A 27,912-nucleotide genomic window follows, 5' to 3' on the forward strand; every position below is an offset into this window, starting at 1 on the left:
AAATTAAAAAAAGAAAGAAGGAAAGAAATAAAAAGCCAAAATTGCCATAACGTCATCCTACCTCCACGTTTCCACTCCGTTACATAAACGCCACTCTCCAACAAACAAACGGCCGAGCAGGAACTACGTTTAATTTTTTTTTCCCAAAATTTATCTCCGCACAACGATTAATGCGGACCTCATCAACCCAGAATTTAATTTAGATTATGATTTTTTAAAAAAAATATATAGGATTTGGTTTAGTCAAAATCTGAGTAATCTGAGTAATATTTAATTTAATTTTTTTAAAAAAATATTATTTTAAATTAACTCGAGTCAATCCTTCAAATTTACAATAAAAATTTACTTATGATCGAGTTATATTTAATAATTTTACTATCTATTATTTTTAGTTAGCTAAAAAATTCAAAAATAGAATGAAAAATCCTTTTATTTATCATTGTGCCATTACCTTTTTTTATGCATAATTAAAATTCAATAAAAATAATTGATTATAGTCTTTGCATGAGTATTTCACTTCAATTGATGATATCATTAAAATTCAAATCCAAGACACATTTATATATAACTTTACATGTTTCTAATATTTTCTTTATAGTTAGTGCACAATTAAATTTTATTTTAGATGGAATTTCTAATATCATAAATTGATTTATGATATCATGAATAACTTTGCATAAATATTTATGTAATATGATTTATGATTAGTTCATATTAGAATTATGCATTTTAACATTTAATTTCAAACAACAATAATTATAATTATTTTTTTATTAATCTTTTTACGCTAAAAATGCATATTAGTTTCCCAATAAGAGAATGAATTTCTTCTTAATTTAAATATATTATTTATACATAAACCATCATTAAACTTTGTTTGGCTTGGCTAGTTGACCTGGAGCTAATTGACATGCCCTTAGACTAAGCTGGGTGTAACAACTAACCTGGCACATTAATTATGATCTGGTTACCCATCTCTAATTTGACTTTTTTTATATAGATTTTTAATGAAAATAATGTTATTTTGATTTATCTAAATCAACTCGTCTAACCTATTGATTAATCAATGCATTCCATACTGAAATATATTTCCTTTTAAAGCTCGTGGCTAAAGGAATAAAGAGAAAGAAGAGCCAACATAAAGGCTCAACATAAATCAAAACTTGTAAAAAGAAGGTTTGAAAAGAGATCAAACCCAACTTTTTTGGGCTTGGCTATGCACCAAGACCAAGTGCCTGTGTATCCAACAAGATGCCAGACTCAATTCTCTTAAACTCAGCTACACACCAAACCCAACCTCTTATGGGTCTTGCAAGATGTTAGATTCAACATCTTTAGACCTATAATTACTTCATATCCAAGCACTCAATATGAAAATTTAAGATCATCATCTCCCTACATCATAGCTGTGCAAAAAAGTTCTATAACATTTGTCCATACACCAATCAATATTAATGTTGATTATGAGAGTTGATTTCATCAATATTAATATCATATGCAAAATGACACATGATCATCTTCTATAGTCACGTGGTACTCCTATCAACATTAATATCATGTGATATTTATATCAACATTAAAATATTGATATAAGGGTTTCCCTTCCCACTTGGATGTGAAGAAGGAAGAAATGTATGACTCCTTGAATAGGAGGAATAAAGTTCAAGATATAAAGGTTATAAAAATTTTCTGAATAATCTAGGTAAAATGTTCATAATCTTCACTCTCTTATAACACATCCTCTTATCATACATAAACTAAGAACATGTATTTTTTTTTAATAATTTAATGTCAATTTACTACAACTCTTCATTTAAAAGTTATTAACTTAATCATTGGAGGGTTCATAAATCCCATAAAAAAACTATTTTACAGGGACCCAAACATTTGTCACCAACCTTCGGGACCCTCAATAATAGAAAATAGAAGATTAATATGAACAAATGATCATCCATTATCTAAACACTTAAAAATTCAAGTTCTTTGTATCCCAAAGCATCATCACCCATAATCTGAGCATTTGTTTTGTTGGGTTTATTACCATAAAACATTGCGGATATTAGATTATCTGTTAATTTTAGCAATTATGTTTGATAATCATGAATTAGGGTTTTAAAGGGTGATTAAATTGGAACATTGACATTCTATTTCCCATGAGGAACAAACAAACATTGCTTGAAAGAGAAAGATCAAAAGACGGCACGTTACGTAAACGCCGTGAGCTTTGTTACCTAAAATTCCGTAACTTTGAGAAATGGGTCCCACAAGAGGAGGAGCAGGGGAGGGGACGAGGGAGAGGGTGGTGGTGTGTGGTGGTCCAAAATTCGATGTCGACGTCTGAATCCTTCACCCTTCGATCTAATCTTTCCACTTATCTTGTGGGTCCCTTCACCAAAACAAAAAAAAATTATAGTATGCATCAAGTAGCCTTCCTAGTCATCATGTCTTTGACGCGAAGTACACTTGCCTTAACAGAGAGCCACTTGGCAACTGAACGACGCTAAGCTTTCAGTGATTGGTCTCTGACGACCACTTGCTGTGTTGCTGTGTTCGGTCCAAAAGTTGACAATTGATAATCTTCATGTGGCCATGTAGTAAGAGATGGGTCTTCCCCCGCTTGATTCAGGTGGTGCGTGGGTGATTCTCTTTTTTTGGATTATGACACCATATTTCATTGTTTCTGCTATTTTTTACTTTTCTCTATTATTTTTTTAAAAGTTTTTATACTCATCTAAATAATAATAAATATTTTAATTCATCCATTCAAAATAAAAGAACTGAATTGTGTTTTTCATAATCGTGAGAGATTAAAATAATGAATTACACCGGCAATTCCTATTATATAAAACTCGATAAGTATTAAAATTATCAAAATTGATTTTATTTTTATTTGTTCTATTTTGTGTTATTTAGAATTCAAGTTTTTAGACGTATTCCCTTCTAGTTATTTTACTGCTACTTTAAACATCTTGATAATAAATTTATTTTTGATACATGAAGTTGTTTTTCCAGAATTAAAACTGATTTTTATTGCATTTTATAAGTATTTTGTATTTAAAAATAAGCTAGCCTGAATCCGTGTATTAAGAGATCTATTTTATATTTTTTTTTCCTATTGGCTTCTAATTGTTTTGTTTTATTATTTTGTATTAATGTATTAACTTTATAGAAAATTATCCAAACAAATCCATATCTATTGATTTTGATAAAATAAATCTTGATCAAAATCCATCCTTTAAATTAATCAAGTGTTCTCGTAACTGTAAACTAATCAAAAGGGAGGGAATCGAAGAAAGAAGATATATTTTTTCCCAATAAAAGTAAAATAATAATAATAATAAAAAAAAAAGCAAGTAACCACGCAAAGTTGAAAAGGGTGATGAAGGAGGAGTTCCCATTCGTGGGTTTGTAAGCAAGCAAGAAGCAGAAAGATAGTAATATTTTTTTAACCGTACGGCCACCTGAGTTGTGTAAGCGTATGTATATAATCATCGCACGAGTGCGCGCGCACAGTGACCCATCACCACCTCCATCTTTTTGAGCTTGCGGTGCTCCCACGGCTCTTTCTTTCTCACACTATGATAATTATAGAAAAATATACTCCACTGACAACCTATATAATTCAAAGGAGGGGTTTTACCATCTTTTTCGAATTTTTTCTAATTGAATTTTGGATTTTTTTGGTGTTTGAGCTTTTGATTAATTTGAAGGGGTCAGTGGAGTGGAATAATTGCTTTGTGGATATGAATTCTGAGTTCACACTCAACAATGCTCTAAAATCAGGGGATAATCTTGAGTTAATTCTTAACAATTTTTCTATTTCTGATGTGAGTGGTTTCAGCAATAATAGATAATTTTAAAATGGTTTTCTATTTTTTTTAAAATCAAAACAAAAAAATAAACAAACATGTCATTTCTGTTATAATTATTTTTATTATGTTAAAAAAAATAAAAAAATTCTATCATTTGTGCGCCTATTGAAGCATCAGACAAAAATATATTTGAATAAATAGAGATATAAAATAATTTTTTTTCATGTATAAATTTGGAGTAATTTTTTATCTTAAAAAAAAGAGGCATACGTGGGGTTGAATACCCAGGGTTAATGCTCATGCCATGTTTCAATAATTAATATTTGATGCAAAATCTAAACTTTTACTAAAACAAGAAATTAATTTAATTAATTACTAGAGATAGAAAGGAAAGAGAAGAATAGATTTACCATCACTCTCACAAACCCAAAAATAAAATAAATAAATAAATAAAATAAAATAAAGGACAGGGAAAAATAATGGCCATCTCCATTGTTCCTCATCCCTTCCATCTCAATTGTTGGACCTCTCATCCATCACACCAGCTGCCTATCATTTCTTCACAAACTTTTCTTTTTTAAAAAAAAAAGAAAAAAGAAAAAAGAAAAAACAAAGCAAATAAACTAATAATTCATCTCCCATGTCACCACCATAACACCAAGCTATGAAATGAAACCATAAAGAAACCTCCCTCTCTTTCTTGAGCCCTTTTCTTTTGCAATCAAGAAAAAACACCAAAAATGAAGAGAGATCACCAAGAAACCATTGGTGGTGCTGGGAATTCTATTGGCAACAAAGCTGAATCTTCTTCTTCGTCAATGACAACTGGGAAAGGAAAATTATGGGTTGAAGATGATCAAGATGCAGGTGGCATGGATGAATTACTTGCTGTTTTGGGTTACAAAATTAAGTCTTCGGAAATGGCTGATGTAGCTCAAAAGCTTGAACAACTAGAGATGGTTTTGGGTTCAGAGGATGGAATCTCTCATCTTGCTTCTGATACTGTCCATTACAACCCTTCAGATCTCTCTGGTTGGGTTCAAAGCATGCTTTCTGAGTTCAACAATCTACCTTCTACTGATCTTGATTCATCTACTCTTCTTTCCAATAATCAAGATTCAAATCTTTCCACAATGACCTCTTTAGATTTCTCCAATAATTCTCAATCTAAAGCATTTGTTGACGACTCTGAATATGATCTCAGAGCAATTCCCGGCGTAGCTGCCTATCCTCAACAAGAATTCGATAAGAGCAACGATAGGAAGCGAATGAAGCTCACCCTAGTTGGGTCCAATACCGCGCCGGCGCCGGCGCTAGCTGTGAATTCCTTACAATCTTCCAGCTCGTCTTGTACTACTTCTTCTTCTCCACAAGCAATAATGGCAGTTTCAGGTACTTTATCGGAGCCCACGAGACCTGTAGTCCTGATTGACTCACAGGAAACTGGGGTCCGTCTTGTTCATACCCTTTTGGCTTGTGCAGAGGCAATACAGCAAGAAAATCTTAAACTTGCTGATGCCCTTGTTAAGCATATTGGAGTACTTGCAGCATCTCAAGCTGGTGCTATGAGAAAGGTTGCCACGTACTTTGCTGAAGCTTTAGCTCGTCGAATTTACAAGATTTTCCCTCAAAATCACTGTCTTGATTCTTCATATTCAGATACGTTAGAGATGCATTTCTACGAGACTTGCCCTTATCTCAAATTCGCACATTTTACTGCCAATCAAGCCATTCTTGAAGCTTTCGCTAATGCAAGTCGAGTCCACGTTATCGATTTTGGCTTGAAACAAGGAATGCAATGGCCGGCTTTAATGCAAGCGCTTGCATTAAGGCCTGGTGGTCCGCCGGCATTTCGGCTGACGGGAATTGGACCGCCGCAGCCTGATAACACTGATGCTCTGCAGCAAGTGGGGTGGAAGCTAGCACAATTGGCTCGAACTATTGGGGTAGAATTCGAGTTTCGTGGGTTCGTAGCAAGTTCTTTGGCAGATCTTGAGGCGGAGATGCTTGACCTCCGTCCTCCAGAGGTGGAGGCAGTGGCTGTTAACTCAGTTTTTGAGTTGCATCGCTTGTTGGATCGGCCGGGTGGCATCGATAAGGTTCTTGGGTCTATTAAGGCCATGAGGCCTAAAATCGTGACGATTGTTGAACAAGAAGCAAACCACAACGGTCCGGTTTTTCTAGACCGGTTCACCGAGGCCTTGCATTACTATTCAAGCTTGTTTGACTCACTCGAAGGGTCCGGGGTGACTCCAACGAGTCAGGACCTGGTTATGTCTGAGTTGTACTTGGGGAGGCAGATATGTAATGTGGTGGCCTGCGAAGGGGCTGACCGAGTTGAGCGACATGAAACGTTGGCTCAGTGGAGAACTCGGTTTGATTCGGCTGGGTTTGACCCGGTTCATCTCGGGTCGAATGCCTTTAAACAAGCTAGCATGTTGTTGGCCCTCTTTGCTGGGGGTGATGGGTATAGGGTAGAGGAGAACAACGGGTGTCTCATGCTTGGGTGGCATACTAGGCCACTAATTGCCACCTCCGCATGGCGGCTTGCCGCAGGAGATTCACGATTACGAGTAAACTCAGCTGAGTTCGAGCTACCGAGTCAATGAAAACTCAGGAACCCTTGTGAATTTAGTGGAGTGAAATGGTTGTGAGTTGATGAGGGTGCGAGTGAGACTTTAGACTTGGAGGTTAAAAGGTAAAAGTGAGAATCCAACACCTCTCGGTCAATTTTTAATTTTTTTTTTTTTATTTCATTTGCTTTGAAGACCTTTTCCATGTAGTTTCTTAGATTTTTCTTCTTCTTCTTCTTCTTCTTCTTTTTTTTTAAGAATCGAGATGTGTATCTATTTGTTAACCTTTGAATAAAATGGGTACTTCTTTTTATATAATTGCAAAGATTCTCAAATGGATCAAGAGTCCTTTTTCTATCTTCTTTTGTCTGGATGCCCTCGATTCCTCTCGGCCTGCATTTTCTTTGGACTAGCTTTTGATATTTCTAGTTTGGAAACGTTGGCATCCTTCTCCTTTGTCACCACCTCTGCGTTAAGAAAATCCTCCACGCACTAGCTTGTCATGACTTTTATTAGTTTCGTGCGGCTGTGCGACGGAGATAAATTACGGTGATCTTCAACCGTTCAATTTATTCGATTGAATCTTTTTTATTTTTCTTTTTGGAATCGAATGAATTGATTGGTTTAGTTTTGTATTTTTTAAGATCAAATAGCCTCATTTATTATATATTTGTTAAAAAAAAATAATTAGCTCATAACTTAAATTAGGTGAAGTTTCAAGATATAATTTATATTATTTTTAACACATTTTTCAAATGAAAGTATTTTACGCTTGAAACTTTGTATATGTTTATATTATCTTGTACTTGATTTTTTTATCAAATAAATTAAAATTGTGAGATTTAAACTCGTGAATCGTTTGGTTATCAAACTTAAATATTATATCAAAGAAACCATCTTTATCCCATTAATTTAAATTTTTAAATAAAATTTAATATATAAATTTATTTTCTAATAATATTTTTGATAAATTTAAAAATCCATCCCATTCACTGTATATTTGATGCAAAGGTTTCTCGCAGCTAGATTAATTATGTCGTGGATAACTTATTATTTTTATGTTGTTGACATGGACACCTTATCTAATTCACTGTATATTGATTCTATCTACTTCTAATTATAATTGTAATAGTGATATTTCCTTGCAATAAATGTAAATAAATCATTAAAATTGCTTGATAAATATACCTACCATGCCTTTGAAAGAATAAAAAATATATTTTAAACATTAATGATTAGTCGTTAGTGGAAGAAGGGAGTCGCATGACCATGACATTCTGAGTTTGCCGCTAATCATAGATAAAGAAATACTCTTCCATAATTTTTTAATTTTTTTTTTTAAAGTCGAAGCCTATTGATATAATATATTTTTATTAAAAGTAACTCAAAGAAGTGGCTTAATGATTAAGGAGATTTATTCTCTTCTTTGATTTTTGAAATTAAACCTTGAAACCAATGTAAAGAATAATAATTATTCATCTAAGTAAATTCTCGAGAGAGAGAAAGAGATGCATTTTAAAATTTACTAAAACAATTTACTATTGTTTCTATATATTTTTTCTTTTATGTTTAATGTTGTGAAGGTTTTTTATTTTTATTTTTTAACTACAATGAAATCGATTCAATCAAGTTGGTGCTATGTGAAGAGGTATTTTTTTTTTATTATTATTAATATAATGTCCGGATCAGTTTGTGTACATATCTCGATTAATTTTATGGGTCCTGAAGTTAACAATCATATAAATTTCTAACGATTATTATATTAAAAACTACATGTCTCGAACCTGAGATTATAAAAGAAACAAACTTTTTGATTTTAAATTCTAATTGCTGAATCATTTATTAAATAATTTCTTTTCCCTTCTTGAATATTATTTTGAATGCGACATGAAGAAGGGAATTACGAATTTTCTAAATGGATCTTCCATATTCATAGCCACGGTCTATAGACGGCACGCCATGTGCACATATATTGACTGTAGGTGTCTAGAATTTTTATAGGATGGAAATTGAGTAGAGATTGAAGATTTTCTATTTGGATAATGGGACTGGTAAGTATCCTTCCAGTTTTTTTTCAGCCTTTTAATTTAAAAATTAGTCTTTATTATATGACTATTTGTACTAAAAAAACTAAAAATTAACATAAAAAAATCATAAAATTGTAATTTTCCTTCTATATAATATTGTTATTTATTTTAATATATAGTTTGGGCTAATATTTTCCCATAGATTCCCTGTTTGTGGATTGAATTGGCGGGATAGGTACATGACTTCTTGGGTGGCTATTAATTACTACGTCCTTTTAACCTTTTGAAGTGAATATGTCTTATTCTTTGTTATCGCTCTCTCTCTCTCTCTCTCTCTCTCTCTCTATTTCTTTTTATTCATACAAAAGCCTGTTTACAGGAGTATAATTAGATGGAGACACTTCAAGAATATAATAAACTACATATGGACCACCTTCGGTGACCAACATAAGGTCAAACAACAGATTTCAAATTTTTTTGAGGGTGCCTAGACACCAACACAATGGCTAGTTTTCCCTGCCTACTATAGGTCTTTAATTGCTCATACAAGAGAATTATTCCCAAGCTGTTGCTATTGTATGATGAACTAAATAAGCATTGTAGTGCTTGGAATGATACGTTCAGTTGGTAAATGAGTTTCTTTTAAAATAACATTGTTTTAAAACTAGAAATGGCTCGATAAATCAACCGATTTGTGATCTGAACGGGTATAAATCGAAGAAAAATTAGAAAAAATAAATTGTGTTAGAACCATCAACATTCTGAATCTGGACAGACGTTTCTCAACATGAATTTATTAAAAATTGTGCTCACATGGAATCTAGCTACCCATAAATATATATACACACACACACACATCACGAAGACCCTAAAATCCAAGCAGGTATGACTCCACTTGGTCAAGAAACTTCATCATCCCTAGCTAGATATGAAAAACATGGTTCCAGTCGTGCTAGGAAACTAGGGTTAGATCTGAAATCAAAAGGTTAAAGATGCCATTTGGTCTTCTGCTAGCATCAAATGGGAGCGTGAGGATATGTTGAGGTAATCTCTAGCTCGCTTCATTATGAAGATGGGAAAAAGTAAATGTAGTTGGTGTTAAGGTTATCCGATAACCAATTATTATGGACAGCAGCAGGGGAAAAGCTATCGTTAAAATGAGTAAGCAGTAGGGAAAATAACAGATCATAGGGTTTTGGGTTAGGTTTATCATCTTATGAAGATGTGTAGGGACGAGCTTAAGTCGATCCTAAGATAGTGAAAAAGTGCACTAATTAAGATTTTATGATACAAATACTTCGATTTTGTATAACCTTGATATAATTAACTATATATGGTTTTACTCGTGGCCTTTTGTATCGTTTTAATTGTTGATTATAGCTGATTAAATAATTATATTTTTTTAACTTAAATCATCGCATTAACAAGCGTACGTACAGAAAAAAATTATTTAATATTAATTTTTTCTGAACAATTCATTTACCATGAGAATGCAATTAAAGCGTAAGTAAGAAATATGCTCGTTAAACTCTCAAATTTAAATTAAACATAATAAAAAATTAACTCGATAAAACTTGATTGAATTTTCAACTATATAATTACCCGATTGAACTTAACTAGATAAACATCAAGTTTTATTTATATGTATTTACATAAAATAACCCAATGATATTTTACTAAAAATGGCTGACCCTGTGATTGAATTATAGCTGACAAATCTGTTCTAATAACTACAGAATGAACAGATAAAATCTATGATTTAGCCATTGTAACTTGGAATAGTTATAATTAGTTGAGATAACGATTTGATCAAATCGAATTGCTCTCAGATAAAAAAAGTATTAAACACCAAATATTTGATAAAAAAAAAAAAGAATTAATTACAAGAGCCCACATTCTTTAAATATGGCAGACCATTTTCGTGGTAGCTACAGGGCAGTTCGCATAGATTCTTTGTGTTGTAGATGCAGGTATATATGATTTTACTATAGCCAATCACACAACAAAAAATCCAATATATATTCCCTTGCTGGACTGTACCTGCATATTATATGATTTGACTTCATACCAACATTTCTCTTCTTAATCTTTTATTTGGTATTTATATCTATGTAAAGCTAATTAATGTTATAAGAATTCCTGGTGCCTCTCTTTTTTTTTTAAAAGGCCGAAATTAGCGTGGACCTTGACCTGGCAAGCATTAACTCAGGGCAATGTGTTGTACAGACAAGATGATACATGTGACATGTCTTTAAATTTTGCTCTCGTTAAAGGTGCTTAGCTAGTTCAATGATCAAGCCCAGGTAACCTTTGTCAAAGCTTCGATCTCTTAAATGAGAGGTTAATTAGCGAAAACATCTTAGGAAAAACTTAGTTATAAAAACCATGCCTTACCCGGTTGATATATATTGGATTTAAAAAAAATAAATTTAAATATTATTATTTTAATATTTTAAAAGAACCGAAACGATGTCGTTACTAGTGTTTTAAAACAATTTAAAAAACGAGTTTTAAGACAACACAAAAAACCTACGAATTAATCGAACCATTTGACTTGCCAATGAAATGTGTTTGACATAAAAGTTACTAGCCCTATTCCCATCGGGGCAAAGCAAATGGCTAAAGACCAGTTGCCTAACTTTCAATCATGGGTGATTTCTTGCTCAATTAAAATATATTTAAAAATATTATTGTTTTTTAAATTATTTTTTACTTTAAAAAAATATATTAATAATATCTTTTTATTCTTTTAAAATTATTTTTAAAATCAGTATATTAAAATAATTTAAAAACATCAAAAACATATTAATTTTAATTTTTTTTAATTTTTAAAAAATATTTTTAAAATGTAATACCAAACACCCACAAAACCAAATTTATAAAAAATTAAAACATTTTTAAAATACAATACCAAATACCCACAAAGCCAAGTCAACATAAGATGGTGGCTTTGATAACCTTTTTAGCATTGAAGCCTTTGACACCATGATTAGTTAATGGGAAATCGTACCAGCACTAGCCATTTTCAACTTTTATCTGAATCTAATTCTACAGAACTCGTAATTAAGCGGGCATGGGGTCCCTATCTCTTTCTAGCAAGATCAGCAAACAAATTTATGGTGGTGGGCGTTTGATGTTGACTAGAGGTTCCATGTGTGATCTTGACAACCTCCACCAACGAGCACTACTCCACCTCCTAAGGCCGGCACAAGGGCCCCCTCCGTGCATGAAACCACCTTTACACCTCCACACATCAAGTGCCATGGCCTTTCAACAACTTACATGTAAAATCTTCCCTTTTTTCCCTTTAGTGTTTAGAACACTTTTCACCAATCTTTGCAGGGAATGCCCACCTTGATCAGAAGATGGGATTAGCTTTAATATAAATACGGATCATCCTCCTCTACTATTGGAAAGCTAGTAATCATTACTATTATGCCATGAGCCTCTAAACATGCCATGCCATGGAGGAATCCATCATTAATTTAGAGAAAAGGGAATGGTGACGGTGGTTGATTCCGACTATTGGCAGCTCCTCGGTGGCGCAAGAGCCTGGATTAGACAATTAACAGCTACTAGTCAAATACAACTTAAGTGGTATCAATAAAGTTTCAAGCTTCTATTGTAACAATGAAAAGATATAATTGTGTGGAATGTGACTCTTTCCGGCATCAATTGTTTAAAAATTAAGAAATTATTAGTTTGAATTCCATAAAATTTAAAAACTTATAAGATTAATTGAGATACAAACAAATAAAAATTTATTAATTTAAAACAATTAAAGCTAACAGAACTAAATTTAAACTATAAATAATATTAAGCTCCATTTTCTTACAAATATCATAGACTGATTTGTATAAAGAAAAGATTGATTTTTTTTTTAATTTGATCATTTTATATTAATTTTATTTAAAATTGACTTAATTGTTTTTTTGTTTGTTATTGTTTAGGTATAAGGATCCTCTGATGAGAAAAATTTCAATATATCCTTGATTTTGAAAAATAAATTAAAATTTTATTAATGTAAAATAATTAAAGTTTGGGGATTAAAAAATATCTTAACTTTCCAGGCCATGTAATTTATGTTTTTTGGAATTCAAAACTAGACATATTAAAGATAAATACGAAGAGAAAGAAAATAGAGAGAGAAAACTTTAGAAATAGCTTTCTAGAAAATTCTTATGATCTCTAGTTGGGGCCGGACATGATTTCACTCTCTTTTTTATTTTTATTTTATGTATCATCTTTCTCTTACATTGTAAACACCCTGTAATAATAATTTCTCGATTTAATCTCTAAATATTATCATTATTATTTGGTTCATAAAATGGAAGAAATAGATAGATTATTTCATGTTGTCTGATGTAGAATATCGTGTCTATATTACACTTTTCTTTTTCTCGATATTATCTATTTATTTGACACCATAATTACTTGTACCAAGAATGAATCCTATAAATCGGTTCTTCGCCAAATTTGTTCCGAATGAACCCTTTGTTTTGTTTTTTTGTTTTTGTTTTTTGTTTTTTTTTTCTCCCGGCTTTGGATTTGAAGCACGGAGGGAAGGATGTGTGGATAACAGGCTCCCGGAATTTGAACACCTCCTACATGCTTTCAATGTCAGTATTCTTTTTAATGGGCCTCCATGGGCTTTAGGGATAGATGTTTTAAATGTTATTAGCCCAATTATGATTTGGTGTCAATATTTTCTCATTCAAAAATCATTTTCTACACAACATTATGCATTTTGTCTCTCATAATTTTCTCACGTAAACTAAATTTTATGCATGATTACTTGTTCTCTCTTGGTTGACCCTAATGCCTGTAGAGACACCATGATTTTCTTCATAATTTAACACCCATCATAAGCTAATTTAATTAAATTGGTTCAATTCACCCTCCATTTATATTTTCCTCAATTTCTCCTCAATTTAATTCATATTTCAAACCATGACACAAAATTCATGATTTAAACATCAATTCTTTCAATTGGATTGATACCATCCGTTTTTCATATTAACAAACATAAATCAATAATAAAAACAACAATTTAAAAAGCCAAAGTCCAAAACTCAAGATCAATACTATATTAACATACATGATATTTCACGTAACACAAAATCGATCAAATTGATCACTTGAGATAAATTTGTTGTCTTAGTTAGATAATAATTCAAGTATAAAATGCAAGAATAACCCTAGCTCCCTTCACCTTTCTTCTTCTTCTTCAATTCTCTCCAAAACCCTTACTTTGATCTTTCTTAGTGTGAATAGTTTTTCTTTCTCAAAATCCTCTCTTTTCACTTCTAAACATATCTTCTGTAATTTGTTAAGGTGACAAGAGAGAAGAAGAAGAAAAAGAGAAAAAAAAAAAACACTCTTTCTCTCTGTTGATTGCACCATCTGGTAGATTTTTGTCATGTTTACTGCCATATATCACAATAAGACATGTTATACTCTTCAATGTAGAAAAATAAAACAATCAACTCATGCGTGGGGACCTAAAAGTAAGCAAAGCCCATAAGTTCTATAACTTATCTGTATTTTTTTTAAATAATTCAAACCCTTCTTTTTTGTATTTTTTTTAATTTGTATTTTTTTTATTTTAATTAAGTCCCCTTCTATTTTTTAGATTGTTAATTGTTCAGTTAAATAAAAAATAGATGTAAAAAGAAAAGGTTATTAAATTCATAAGGGATATGATTTAGATCATGGATTAAACAGGTTAACCTACTCATCAGGGCTTTATTTAATTTTAAATCAATATTTTTCTTATTGCTAGAAACTTACATTAACAATGGTTGTATTTTTTTTTTAACAAAATGTTTTTTTGATTCAACCCGTAACAAAATACTGGTTAGGTAACTAGTATTCTTAGAACCGTCCCTTTAGATAAAGGACCGCTTAAGACCAACAAACAAAATTAAAGAATCAAGAATATTAGAATATAAAAACTAACACATATATGCCTAAGATGCCATTCGTTGTAAACTATTAAGATAGTCATTATTAATTTGAATTGAATAAAGAGAACAAAAGCTTTCAATATTGTGGCAGAATTGTCTATAGTATATGCCCTAGAGAAGCATCAAAATATAAATTAATTAGGGTATGGCAGGAGAGTTCACACCTGGCCACAAATCATAAAGACTACAGGCATTTATTATAAGCTTACAAGATGCTTGGTTCGTACTTTTTATTAATTGCAATATTGAAAATGAATTAATTTAGTTTAGGAGACAATATTTTAGAATCTAAGGACTTGTTGAGCCATCCATGCCTTCCAGCCAGATGGTTTTTTGGCTATGATCTCGGTCCTCACCTCTGTTGTTTCTTGCTGCAACTGTTTCTTGCACAGCACAAAATTCCTTCCCTCGTGAGAACCTATTGGTTCCCATGGATTCAACGCTAAATGAAACGAACACCAATGAATTATATATCATAATGATATATATAAATAATTAGACCCCACCCATTAGTTTGTTAACCTGATTAATTTTTTTTATAAAAAAAAACTGGCATATAAATGAAATTAAATCCACGAAGCACCAAATTATAAGAATGATGAATACATTTAACGGTTGAAGCCATACATATCAGATTATGGTCAAGTTTCAAGTCACAAAAACAACATTATTTTTAATTTTTTAAAACATGAATAAAAAGTTATTGGAGTTAACCTAACTGGGTCTATCGACCGTTTTGCTTGATTTGATTGTGCTAATCTTCAAATTGATTTGAAATGAAATTCAACCTGATTTATGCTCTAGGTCAACGGATTTAGGTTAGTTTTTAAATTGATTTAAAAAGAAACTCAAACTAACTCGTGTTTCGAGTCCACGAGTTTTCAAATTGGTTGGGTTAATAATTATTTTTAGAGTAGATTTTGCCGTAGAAAAAAGAGAGCAAAACTGTCTAAAAAAGGAACACTATTGATTTAGTAACACTCACGATGATCGAACCAATATTCGAATTCATACAAATTAATTAGTTCCTCTTTCTTATGCATGAGAAGATAACCAAGTAATATCAAATAATAATTAAAAAGATAATAAGACTGGATTCAAGGCAGAAAAAAGAAGGAACAAATTTATAAAAGAACACCCTCCCTCTAAATAAAACTATCTACTTCTAATATATGAACGTGAGATGATATATTTTTTTTCGAGTGATAAGATTTTAAAGAAAGGGTAAGTGAAAATACCATCTGAAGCTGCATTTACACAGTACAGAAGGAAGTTACTGACATCAAAGCCAAGAACTGGTAGCCGGCCTTCACGAGCATAAATCTTTAGAGCAGTGCTAATGACCCCAGAAACAAGATCATCGCCGTTAACCACAGCCCTTATAGGCCCTGCACTTCCAAGAAAACTGATACTTATCAAGAACCTCTTCTTTTTATCATCACTTTTCTTATTCTTGTTCTGCTTCTGTAACAACATTTTCTCGCTCACATTTCTCTTCGATTTTTCCATTTTTCAACCTTTCTTTAATAATAATATAAAACAAGATGGTTCAAAGTAGGGTAAAAGAAGCTAAGGGTATTAAATTAAAAGAAAAAAAATAAAGTAATTTAATCTTGTGTGGATTTCTTCGGGGAGATCGAGGCCGAGGCAATGATGGTACCAGGCTAGTTTGCCGGAGCCAAAGTGGCAAATAAGCGCGTGAAAAGAGCATGCAAAAGCTCTTTGAGAAGAAAGAGTAGAGAGAAAGAGCATCAAAACAGCTATAGAATTTATTTCAACCATTCAAGAAGGAATTGATAAAAGATGAAGAAGACAAGAGTGGTGTACATTGAGGTTTCCTTTAGAAGAGAATATAAGCAGAGGAATAAGGAGGAGTAGGGTTTATTAATAGAGAGACAAGAGAGTTTTCTTTGTTTTTTGTCAAATTTTTTATAAGCATCGGTAGTGTGCTTCGCTATGGTTGCTGCTTTACGTGAATCTGTTTTCGTGGCCTTTTGCAGGCTGTTAGGGTTGCATTTTCCTCTCTTTCCTATGAAAGAAATCGAAGAAGTACCACGATGAGTACTCCTGAAAGCGCTTTGCATTTTTGTTTTTTGTTTTTTTTTTTAACAATTTAGTTGATTCTTGTTTTTGATAATGTTGTTCTCGCTTCCAATTACAATGCAGAGAGACATTTCGGAATTTTCCTATTACAACATATTGAGTTTATTTCTTGTTGTTTTCCTTCATTTGTGTTTTTCATGCCTCATTTTTACTTGTTGATTTTTTTTTTTTATTAATATGAATGTCTGAACCAGCTTACGTGTACCTCAACTAATTTCATGAGTCTTGAAATTAACGATCATATAAGCCTCTAGTAGCCCTAAGATTTGTGAGATTCGAACGGGTGATTTCTATGGATTAAATCTAGAGTTTAACCAGTTGAGTTATACCTCTCAGAGTTAGTGAATTTTAATTTTACGATGATAATAAAATGACGAGAAAAAGATAAAGAATTTAGGGAGTGAAAAGAAAAAAGAAGAGAGAATTAGAAACTAAGAGAATAGGGAAATAAGAATAAATAATTAGACATGTTTAATTTTTTTATTTATTTATCACGTATTAATATTTTCAACTTGATTCTTATTTTTTAGATGTTAGATTTTTTTGTCTAGTTTTTTTATAAAAATTTTATTGTTTTTAATTTCACTTTTCAATCCAAGTTTATAATATGTTGTTTTTTTTTTTTTTAATTTAGAGATTGGGCTTAACAATTTTTTCATATATAGTATTTTGAGTTTCATAACCTGGATCACGGGTTTAAAAAATTAATAAAAATTAATATATTTTTTGTCTTATTATCTTTTCTTTTGCTTTGTCCAAGGCAATATTCTTTTTTATTTTTTTGTTGCTGCCTCTTTTTTGTTTCATCATACTATTAAATTAATTATTATTTAATATTATTGATTTTCTCTAACTATTGTCTTCTGAATTCTTTTTTGAAGTGAAAAAAATATTAGTATAGTCCATGACATCATGTAGACCACCAATCTAGTTATCAGCTAAAATGGATGCTTTACTTATAAATATGTAACCAAATGAACCTGTATTTTGTATATTTGGCAGTGAATATCGACGGTTTCAAATAATAATATAACTATAACTATATCCATTTGAAAATAGCAATAACGACAGCTTATCCATTATTTATTATATTTGAATTTTTATTATCATATTTCAACCATCAGATATACTCCTTTGGATAACCGTTACCCATCCATATGTTTTTCAAAGAAAAAACGTAATCATAACTAGTTTTTATTTTTTTAAAATCAATAATTTAATAAATTTGATTAACTATATGCAAATAAAAATATTATTAATATATAACCATATCATTAACATCAATAAATAAGTTAAAGAACAACGTCAAGATATCCATATAGTTGTATGTATACTTAATATATATGTTTGTGTTTCGAATCCAATACAGTTTGGAACTTGAAACTGAGTTTAAGTACATTTTAAAATTGTACTTACCTTGAAAAATATTACATTAAAAAAAATTTGTGTTTTTTTTTTATAATGACAAGTGCTGGTATTAAAAATAAAAAAAAATTATTTTAATATATTTTTAAATAAAAAAAAAAATTTTAGAAAACATCTCAAATGGATGTTGCCCTTGGCGTCTTCTGATTAATGTCCTAGAACATAACATAATGGACAGATGCAAAAAATATAAATTTGTTTAGTTGAAAAAATAATGATACAGACATAAAAATAAATATATTTATAAAACAGTTTTAAACTAAATTTTTATTCTTTCAATATAAAAAATACATGAAAACATATCATTTCTATCCTTGTTATCTCTATCTTCTTCTTCTTCTTCTTTATATATATATATATATATATATATATACCGAAACAATAATCTAACACCCCCAGATTTGAGTATGGCATTGTCGTTGGAGGATTCAAGTTAAAACTGCGGGGAAAGTTTTCAGCAAGTAAATACTGAAAGTTCATATCCTGTATATTTGTAATAATGGTATCATATTCCATTGGTGAATGTTGTCCAAACTTACAGCTAAGCATCCATAAATTGAAATAATAAAGCAGAGACTGGTTCAAGCGTTCCTTCACGTTTGTTCTTATATACTTCAACTACTTTTTCCAGAAATCCTTTTTCAGATACCTTTCCATTTGAGCTACTAGCTCGAGTTAAAGAAGCTCATGCTAGGATTTTTAGAAAACCAAACTGGACGGTGTACCTCAGGCTACTCAACAATTAGCAAGTTATTTTCTGTTAGTCCCTCGCCAATGGTGGGATATTCAGGAGACAGCTGCCAATCTCCATCCACCAAGAACTTGATTTCATACCTTCAACATTGAAAAACAATGGGGGTCAGGACACACGAAGAAAACAGAAGAAGACTTGATAACAAAATAGAATTCGGCTTGCTCAATAGAATCGCACCTTCCAGGTCTGAGCATTAATGTTGCCGAGAACTTAGTAAAAGAACCATCATACTCTGGTGATAAGTGCTCCCCTTGACTCCAGCCATCAAAGGAGCCCATTACTTGTACACTCTGAAAATAGATGAATCTTTATGAGAGGAGGTTATCCCTCCACCAGATTCCTTTACATTACTCAAAATATTTTGAAATCCAGATTTGTCGGTACAATTTCTTAGGAATATGAAGGTGGTTTCTTGCATTCTCACCTCTGCCATGCCACACCAGAACAAGGATACCTCCTTGGATTTTGCAGCATCCACATCCTTTATTTGCTCCTTCAATTTTTCTTGGAGAACTTTACAGCAACATAAACGCCAATTGAACTTTTGTGAGGAAAATGACGGAAAAGCCTCAGTAAAGCAAAAGCATCAAAAGTACTATGTAGAGCTACATTCATTGTGTTAAAAAAAAACTAAGATGGTTGTCTTGAGAAGTAATTACATGCTGGTTCACAATGCTAAGCAACACAACAAAAGTTGACCTTAAAACATGCATGATGCACCTAGCACCATGTGCTCAAGCCACAAGAAACTGAGGAAATTATAAAAGGAAAACCTTAAATTTTTAAGATTTGCAATTTGACCTTGCTTGCAAGACTGCTGCATTGCACTTGCCATGCATTTGGAGAAGCCACAAAATTTACTTGTTCAAAGGACCAAAATTACAACCATAAAACATGCAAGCAAAAAGCTATGTACCTCTTAAGCGTGAAAGCAGGTGAGATTGTACGTATTTCCCATTTATCTTTCTTGACCCTTCTGGAATTTCATATTGAGCTATTTCTTCTGACAGCGTGACCAAAGCCTGCCCATCAAAAGAAAAAATTAGAGTACTTCTATATTTGGTTGACATCACCAAGATATGGAAAAGGTACATGGAGCCTTTTATGATTCAAAATATCTGATTTATGGAGGGAGCACGTACAGCTAATTCTGCCTAAATCCATTCAACAAAGCTTTTAGATCAACCCATCAGACGCTTTGATTTGTATTCAGCAAAATGCAAACAATTATGGTTCTGCAAATATAAATAACCAAACTACTAAAATAAGCCCTTTGCTCGTTCCAAAGTAAAAGAAGATCCTAAAGAACTTCTGCTTGGATTTCTAACAAAATACATGTATAATAGAGCTTTCGAGCAATGATGCCCATAGAGGCTTTAGACTACTCGCACACAAAACATAATGCTAACCCAAGACTGGGTCTTATCCCTAACCACTGATTGTTGAATTGCCTGGATCAGAGCCATCCATACAAGAGTGGTTTGAGGGACAGGAATGTCATGCATCCACAGTTCGAGGAGTGCGACACTTTTTTATTGCTGGGGACACTGACTCATGCTATACATGGTAATAAAACATCAGCAGTTCTTCAATAAGCTTCAGGTGAAGAAAAAGGAGATGTTTCTTATATGAAAAATGGGAGATTCAGAAAACGAGAAAATTGTTCAAATAGTCCACTGTTAACCTGAGTTTCAAGTTCCATCACAGCAAGTTCACTTTTGAAGTTTACCAGTGCATCCTCCATTACATGCAGCTGCAAATTTATTATTAAAAAAAAAAAAACAGAGGATGTTAGACCAAAGGCTTCATACAACGACATCCCACTAAAAACACAGCTTTTGGAAGCTTTCATATAGCATCAGAGTTCGATGAGTGGGCTCTTTCAAAATTGAGACACTGCATCGTAAACTTTATGTGTATCCTTTCAATGCGAACATCTGCCATGTAAACAATCCAAACCAGATATATGCACTGATGGTGACACTGTTTCAACGAGCAAGTCATGTAATATGAACTTCACCAATTAAAAACTATTTTCCTTTATTTCAGTTTTCTAGTTTTCTTTTTTCTAAGAAAATTTGGAGAAAGTGATCATTTTTTTAAGAAAGAAAACAAATTTTTTCACCAAAAAATATAAGAAATATATCACGATTACAACTGTTTTTCATAAAACTCAAAATCATAATTTGTTATAGCTATCTTAATATTTTAAATTCATGATAATCTAATTTTTAATATTTTGTATTCATGATGATCTAATTATAGAAGTTTTATTTAAAAAAAAAATTATCATAAAAAATTGTATTGTTAACTAAAAAACATCTTTATTTTACTTATAAGAGAAATTAAATTTACGACATACACTAAATATGAAAATATTAAAAAAAAATCTTTTACTTTGCTAAAAAGTGCTTGTATACAAAAGAAAAAATTGTATTGCTCATGTCTTTTCTTTATTGAAAATAGTGAAAAGCAATGAATAACTTCTATTCTGTACAAAATTAAAAAATTATGAGCTATTCAGAAACAAAGTACATTCTAATTTTCTGAAAAACTGGAACTTTCCATTCAAATACAACATTTCTCCATCCAGAAAAATAGAAAACTATTTTTTCAGTTTTTCTAATTTATACTGAGTTTGGAAAACACATTTTAAAGGTTTTCAGTATTTTTCTTTTACAAGTTTTCACTATTTTTCAATTGAAAAAAAAGAGATGTGAATAATACAATTATTGTCTTGTATATAAATGTTTTTTTAGCAAGGTAAAAGATTAAAATTATTTTTTTTTAATATTTTCAAGAAATTTTTTAATTTGAATTAAATAAAATTAATATTCTATAAATAGAATATCATGAATACAAAATATTAACATTACTATTATAAATTATAACTTTGATTTTTATGAAAAATATTTGTAATCTTGATGTGTTTGTTTATGAAAAATTTGTCTTCGTTTTCAATAAATGAACATGTTTTTCAATTTTTTAATGGAAAAGAAATATTGGAAAAAGAAAATAGATTTTTGTTACTAAACACAACCCTAGTTTTCCACATGCAAAAAAATATTGTATTTAAATAAGTTTCAGTTTTTTTAAAAATTAGAGTATTATTACATTTCTAAACAGCTTCTATAATTTGCAGATACCATATTTCCTCTAATAGCACGGATGACTTTACCATGTATGTCACGATGATATTCAAAATTGCACTCTCTTTGTTGATGTAATTCTGACAAAGGAACCAAAGGTTGTATATACCGAAAGTTTTCAGGTAGGTATTCTGGAGTCCAGAGTACTTGGGATATGCAGAAATCTAGCATATGCATTGCAACTTTAGAGATACACAACATATTGAAGGGATTGTTTGTCTGTATGGATCAGGGGTGTCAAAGTTAACATTTTTCAGTACCTAGTGTCATCATGCAAAGGGCAGGGCCGGGGGGAAAGTGAGTTGAGAATAACAACTTTTTATGATAGTTAAATGGAGAACAACGATCCATCCAAATGACCCAAAACTTTTGGGACAGGGATTTACTTGTGTCGAGTTTTGGGGCATGATTAAAAAAGAAAAGAAAAGGTACATGACAACTGCAACAAGATGGCAAATCATCCATCAAAGTCAGACCATGAATGTGTTATAGTCCTGATATCAGATATAAATCATATGCAGCTAGAATGCAAGCAAAACCACCAACAAAATGCATAAGGAATTTTTATATATAACATCAGGTTTTCCTCCAAAACATACCCAAGTTTCCACATATACAAACCTGTCGTTTGAGAAACCGGTTTTGCTGATTGGCTTCACTTAGTTTTTTTGTAAGGTTTGTTCTCTGAGAATCAAGCAGCAGTGCCTTCAACTGTCAAAAACTATAGAATATCAGTCCTTGTTTCTTTCTCAAAGGATAGACCACAACCCCGGCATTTTTTTCCTTCTTATAGTGCATGTCAATTGGCCTAACAGAGTCCACACTTGGCAATTTCATTGTTATACTGTACTAAAGTTTACAGCTACGACCTTAGCAGGCACATTCAATTTTGGCAGCACCAGAATTTCAGGAATGGGGTTAATGTCCAGCACATCCTGATGAAAACTAACGTCCAATTTCAAATGAAGCAGAGCTATAGCAAGAAATAGAACTTCACATGTAAATTGAAGAATATGGCAAATGAGACAGAACAAACAAAATAATAATATCAATGCTCATGTCAAATATACCAATATAATTTTACCCAGCCAAAGAAAGAAACATCAAAATGGAAGCTACTAATCCATTTGAGGTCAACACACAATCACATGCTGAACATAATTAAAAGCAGTTTACTCCACTCGATGTTTATGAGGATGCCAGCAAGTGTACGCTATTGGCTTATATGCTTCTCATGTTTTCATTTAATTGTTGCATTGCTAGGAAGTATGCAATTAAAAGTCTTTAAGGAACAGATGCCAGTCCAACCTTGAAAGACATTTGCTCTCTATTTATTTATTAATTTATTTATCTATGGTTCAATATATTGATCATTGAATTCTAGGGGTATAGAAAGAGAAGGTTTCGATTGGAAGAGAATGCTAGTTGCTCCATGCCTGTTTGCTGTTTCAGCAATGACAAAACTCTGTAACTTATATTATCATACTTTACCAAACAGAAGTGAAAATGTGAGCTCACCTCATCACTGCTCAATGGTTGATCAAGAGGCTCTTCTGCTAAATCCTCGGATGAATTCCCTTCATCATCTGAATAGTCTTCTGGCTGTTCTGACGAAGATTCCTCCAAACTAGTAGGCATGGTATATGTTCTCCACAATACATTGCTCATCCAATTTTTCCTAGCAGAGCCCCAATAAGAATGAGCAAACCTCAGGTTGCTTGGTTTAATGGTGCAGCCAAACACATGATAAGGAAGCTTATAGATGCTTTCCACATCTAACATTCGTGAATTCCGTGAAAACCATGGTACTTGTTTGCCGATACAACACCTATCACCAATCATAACAAAGCTAAGCATGGTCAGGAAGAGGTAAACAACTCTGAAATGCATTTAACAATAGGGAAATGAGGTGACAGCTACAGAAAAATCAAACAAAAGGGGGTGCGAACAAAAACATTGGTAACTGGCAGAAAAAACTTGAGTCCTTTTCTGCAGTTTAAAAGCAAAGAGAAGAGGTTGTCAATGTAAAACATTCTCAGGCATAGCAAATCTGAAATATCCTTTTTTGGCAATTGCCAACAGTTTCAAATTTTTGAATTGGAAGATCCTATCCACACATAACAGTTGGCTTTGTCTCCCCTCTATGCCGTATCATCTTAAAGATGCTATTGTAATCTTGGTAAGGGCATCGCAGAAAGCATCTTATCGAGAAACTATAAGCCCATCATACCATGATCATAAGCTGAGCTTAATTTATGACATCAGTTTTTCTGAAAAGGAAAAGGTAAAATAACTGTAAAAGGTCAGCCAGGAATGCTTACCTTGTAGTGCCTATCTCCATGTTGAAGGGTCCTGTGGTAAGGAAAGGGAACAGAAAGTTCAACATTAGGAGGAACTTCATTCTTCTTGAAAGATTAATAAATCATTGCACAAGCAATAAAATAAATTAGGCTTCCCCATTATTTAATCATACAATAAATGGTTACCTATAAAAAACTTAAGATGCACGGCCACACAATCATTTCTACATCCACTGGATATGCACCTATCCTATTTGATGAAAATCCTCAAAAAACTCTATTGAACTCATCAAGACAAAACCCATTTTCATATCATGAACCCCCATGCTTTGGTACATTCATTGGATTCGATCATAACATTTGAATCCTCACGGCGCGCTTCAAAACATTTCTCACCTCATACATTAAATATAACTAATGGCCGACACAAAGAGAAGCAAAAGGGAGTTCAAGACTACAATTATCCATCTTCCAAAACAGAAGAGGAGCAGAAAAACCCACTTTCCAAAATCCAAGAAGTGCTACGTATTGCTAAACCACAAAAATACTAGAATTAACAAGCAAGTCTATTTACACAGAGTTGCAAATTTCAAAACAAAACACAGAGTGGAAACATCAAGCGAACACAACAATAGAATCATAGTGAAATTTTGCATAAAGATTCAACCTTTCAACAGAAAAAATCATGGGTTTACATTAATACATGAATGCATTGAAGTGTACTACGTAGAAAAAAAAAAAAAAAAAAAAAAAAAACAATGTTGGCTGCTCACTAAGCAAAGCAAAGCGGTCTTGAAGATAGAAAGTGTGGATTTTTGGGTGGCAGAGAGAAGGGGAAAACCGTGCATCTTGACACGTGTTATGAAAATATTAGTCCACGTTTCAAGTCAAAAGGGGTTAGAGGTTTTGATTCACCAATCACTTGATGAACATCTGGATTCTTTTTATGGGCTTTTGGTCTAGTTTTTGACAAATGGATGATTTGGCTACTTGTGTAGCATCTCCACACTTTGATCTTGAATTATTACAATCCTTGTCAAATGCATTGAGATTCAAAAGAATTTCATTTTGACGTGGGATACTTCTTATTATTCCTTGTATAATTATTTTTATTGTATCTCTTTTATAATTATTAAGATTAAACGAAGATTTTAAAATATGAGTTCTACACATAATTTGATGAAAACAAACATAAATTAAACTCGTAGCTTGTTCATTTATTATTGTCGTCAATGCAAATTGTTATTCCATACACTTTCTTCACTATCATATCCTTCTCTTTCTTTGCTCGATGCTGCAACACTTTCTTTAACAGGTTTCCTGTACCATCGGCAATTTCGTGACATATGACCTTATTTACCACCATTATATATAGCCTTTCTCGTCAGCATCTTTGATATCTGTGATCATCTTAGTTATCTTCTTGTTGTTGATGCCGATCGGTTGGGTTTTTTTTTTTTTTTTTTTTTATGATTAGATATTAGTGTACATTAGTTATTTGACCTCCATTCCCCCACGGACTTTTTTTTTTTTTAATAAAAAAATTTGAATTTGTGTTTTTTTTTACATCTTTTTTATATAAAATATTGAAGTGTAAATAAAAAAATATGTATATAATTAAATAAATCAAAATTATTTATGTCAACAAATAAAAAAATCATTAATAATAATTAAAGATGTAATTGAAAAAATTAAGTGACAAATATAAATCAAGATATTTGATCTTATAATAATAAACATTTACCCGATTGTGTTTAATGTATTTATTTATTAAAATAAATTTTTTATTTAATCAAATGATAGTAGAAATAGACACACATATGAAATTGATTAAATAAAATCCAAAAGAAAAAAAATCTCATACAAGATTGCACTTATTAGAAATTATAGTTTGACTTGGACTAAATTTCATTTCCAATTATTTTTTACATGCTGATCATATTTGAATGACTCAATTAAATCTCATCTAATCTTGACTTGATTAAAATTAAAGAAAAAAATCATTTTGAACAAAAATAATAAACTTGTATTAATCCGACAATCTAAGTTCTAAACTCTATAAGACTTTAAATTGTTTAGACAATTATAATTTTAGGTCATGTTGGAGATTGATTTTAACAAAAAAGAAAAATTCATTAAATATAGTCATGATGTAGAGTCTCATAAAAGGTACTAGGATTTATCAATGTAAGCTCTAATTTTCAACCTCTTCATTCATTTATATGGTATTTCTTTTTTATATAACTTAAAGAAACTAGAAAATAAGCAAACTAAATAAGAAATAATTGAAACCATAGAAAAAAAAATCAAATTCATCGCCAAATACAAGGTCTATTCAAATTATTAAATCAAAACATCAAGACTTAATCTCCTGAATGCTAAATCCATGTCTCCCACTAGAAAAGAAAGGCATTGAGTAGTTCCACTCAAAGGAAAGCATACACTTGATAATTGATATGTACGACCGACAATCATGCTTTCGATTCAAAGTAGATTAGGCCCATTTAAGAAATGCTGTGGTCGTTTTACGAGATATCCATATCAAAACGACTGTCATTTCTAGAAAAGTATGGACCGAGCACAACATTTCAGAGGAGAATTCACATGACCCATTTCTAAAAGTCATTGTGTTTATAATTTGGTCTCTGGGTCCTATTTGATGTACACATGTGAACAACTTTGGGACCTTGTGGATTTGATGGATTTAGACACCAAGAGAGAGTCACACCATGCACGATTCTCGTGCCCGGATGAGCAGTAGGACTCATCCCTCCTCAAAAGCGGCCCCAAGGAGATCCAGCCACGGGCCGAACCTGTGCAAATCTTCGTGGGTCAACCTAGACCTCTGCCTCGTTTACCAATAAAATAAATACTACATGTATTAAATACATGTACACTCCAGAGGCACGTGACTTTCTCACTAGTGGGTGTTCATTACCGGTGAAATATATTAAAATAATATTACAGTAATGAACAATTTAAAAAAAAAAAAAAATCAATTAAAAAGTGGAGCCAGACACTATCTTAACTCACTGAATTCCGTGTCCACTGGAATTTTCAGGGAAAGATCTTCATAAAAGAAAGAGTAAAAGAAACGGAGTTCATCAATTCTTGCCGGTTACCAGATGCTCCCATCAACACGAGCTGCATGCCTACGTCAATCAAAGGAGACCCAACTGGGTATACATATTTCTTCCCGGAAGAAACCCTTTTTGTATAGTTGTTGTTAGACTCAGGTCAAGTTGATTTCTATGTTATAGGGGTTGATTTAGATTAGTCTAGAAAAATTAATTTTTTTTTATTTTATATAAAAAAAATTAAAAAATAATTTATGTTAATGTAGTCTCTATGTATGTTGTAAATAATAAAATTTTAAAGATTATTTTAAAATATTTTTTATTTCAAATTAGAAAAATATTATATTTTCCGTTTAAATTAAAGTATTTAAACAAAAATAATTTTATATTGAAAATAACTTTTTTCTTGTAAATATAAAGTATATATATTAATGGATTTTCAATTTTATATTGAAAAAATAAAACTTTATTCTAGTATTTATACAATGAACTTTTATATAAGCTAGTTACTAACAAATAAAAAGTGCTATGTTTGCACTAATAAGATTAAACCAAGTAAAAAAAAATTATTTAATTGCCCCATGCATGCGAGGCAATGCCTTATCTTTTGTCCTCGATAATCATTTTGTTTTTTACCTTTAAAATAAAACTGCTATTTTAGATGCATTGTTTTGAGGAGCACCCATCCCATTTTTATTTTTTTTTAGACTTGGCTAGGCCAAGATC

General features: G+C 31.6%; 3 protein-coding genes across 8 annotated transcripts; 1 reads left to right on the forward strand and 2 right to left on the reverse strand.

The window, feature by feature from the left end:
* The first annotated feature begins 4,317 nt into the window (after positions 1 to 4,317).
* LOC118039629 (DELLA protein GAI) lies at positions 4,318 to 6,703 on the forward strand. The gene has a single exon (XM_035046387.2). The coding sequence runs from the start codon at positions 4,553 to 4,555 to the stop codon at positions 6,419 to 6,421; it is 1,869 nt and encodes a 622-aa protein (XP_034902278.1). The 5' UTR covers positions 4,318 to 4,552; the 3' UTR covers positions 6,422 to 6,703.
* A 7,791-nt stretch (positions 6,704 to 14,494) lies between these two features.
* LOC118039599 (uncharacterized protein At4g22758) lies at positions 14,495 to 16,465 on the reverse strand. The gene is made up of 2 exons (XM_035046346.2): positions 15,617 to 16,465; positions 14,495 to 14,820 (listed from the first exon to the last, which is right to left on the reverse strand). Exons 1-2 carry the CDS (start codon positions 15,885 to 15,887, stop codon positions 14,660 to 14,662), a joined length of 432 nt encoding a protein of 143 aa, XP_034902237.1. The 5' UTR covers positions 15,888 to 16,465; the 3' UTR covers positions 14,495 to 14,659.
* A 1,903-nt stretch (positions 16,466 to 18,368) lies between these two features.
* Positions 18,369 to 25,005, reverse strand: LOC118039594 (protein PTST, chloroplastic). Of its 6 annotated transcripts, none has more exons than XM_035046339.2 (9): positions 24,883 to 25,005; positions 24,131 to 24,161; positions 23,328 to 23,637; positions 22,431 to 22,520; positions 20,345 to 20,413; positions 19,577 to 19,682; positions 19,085 to 19,173; positions 18,838 to 18,950; positions 18,369 to 18,740 (listed from the first exon to the last, which is right to left on the reverse strand). In XM_035046339.2, the coding sequence occupies exons 2-9, from the start codon at positions 24,148 to 24,150 to the stop codon at positions 18,638 to 18,640; spliced, it is 900 nt and encodes a 299-aa protein (XP_034902230.1). In that variant the 5' UTR covers positions 24,151 to 24,161; positions 24,883 to 25,005; the 3' UTR covers positions 18,369 to 18,637. The 6 variants fall into 6 exon arrangements, with proteins under 6 accessions (XP_034902230.1, XP_034902231.1, XP_073262092.1 ...); XM_035046340.2 differs by lacking the exon at positions 24,883 to 25,005 and adding an exon at positions 24,777 to 24,875; XM_073405991.1 differs by lacking the exon at positions 24,883 to 25,005 and having other exon boundaries at positions 18,369 to 18,594; positions 18,627 to 18,740; positions 24,131 to 24,770.
* Between the last annotated feature and the right edge of the window lie 2,907 nt (positions 25,006 to 27,912).

Source organism: Populus alba, chromosome 17 (assembly GCF_005239225.2).
Source record: "Populus alba chromosome 17, ASM523922v2, whole genome shotgun sequence".
Lineage (NCBI taxonomy): Eukaryota > Viridiplantae > Streptophyta > Magnoliopsida > Malpighiales > Salicaceae > Populus > Populus alba.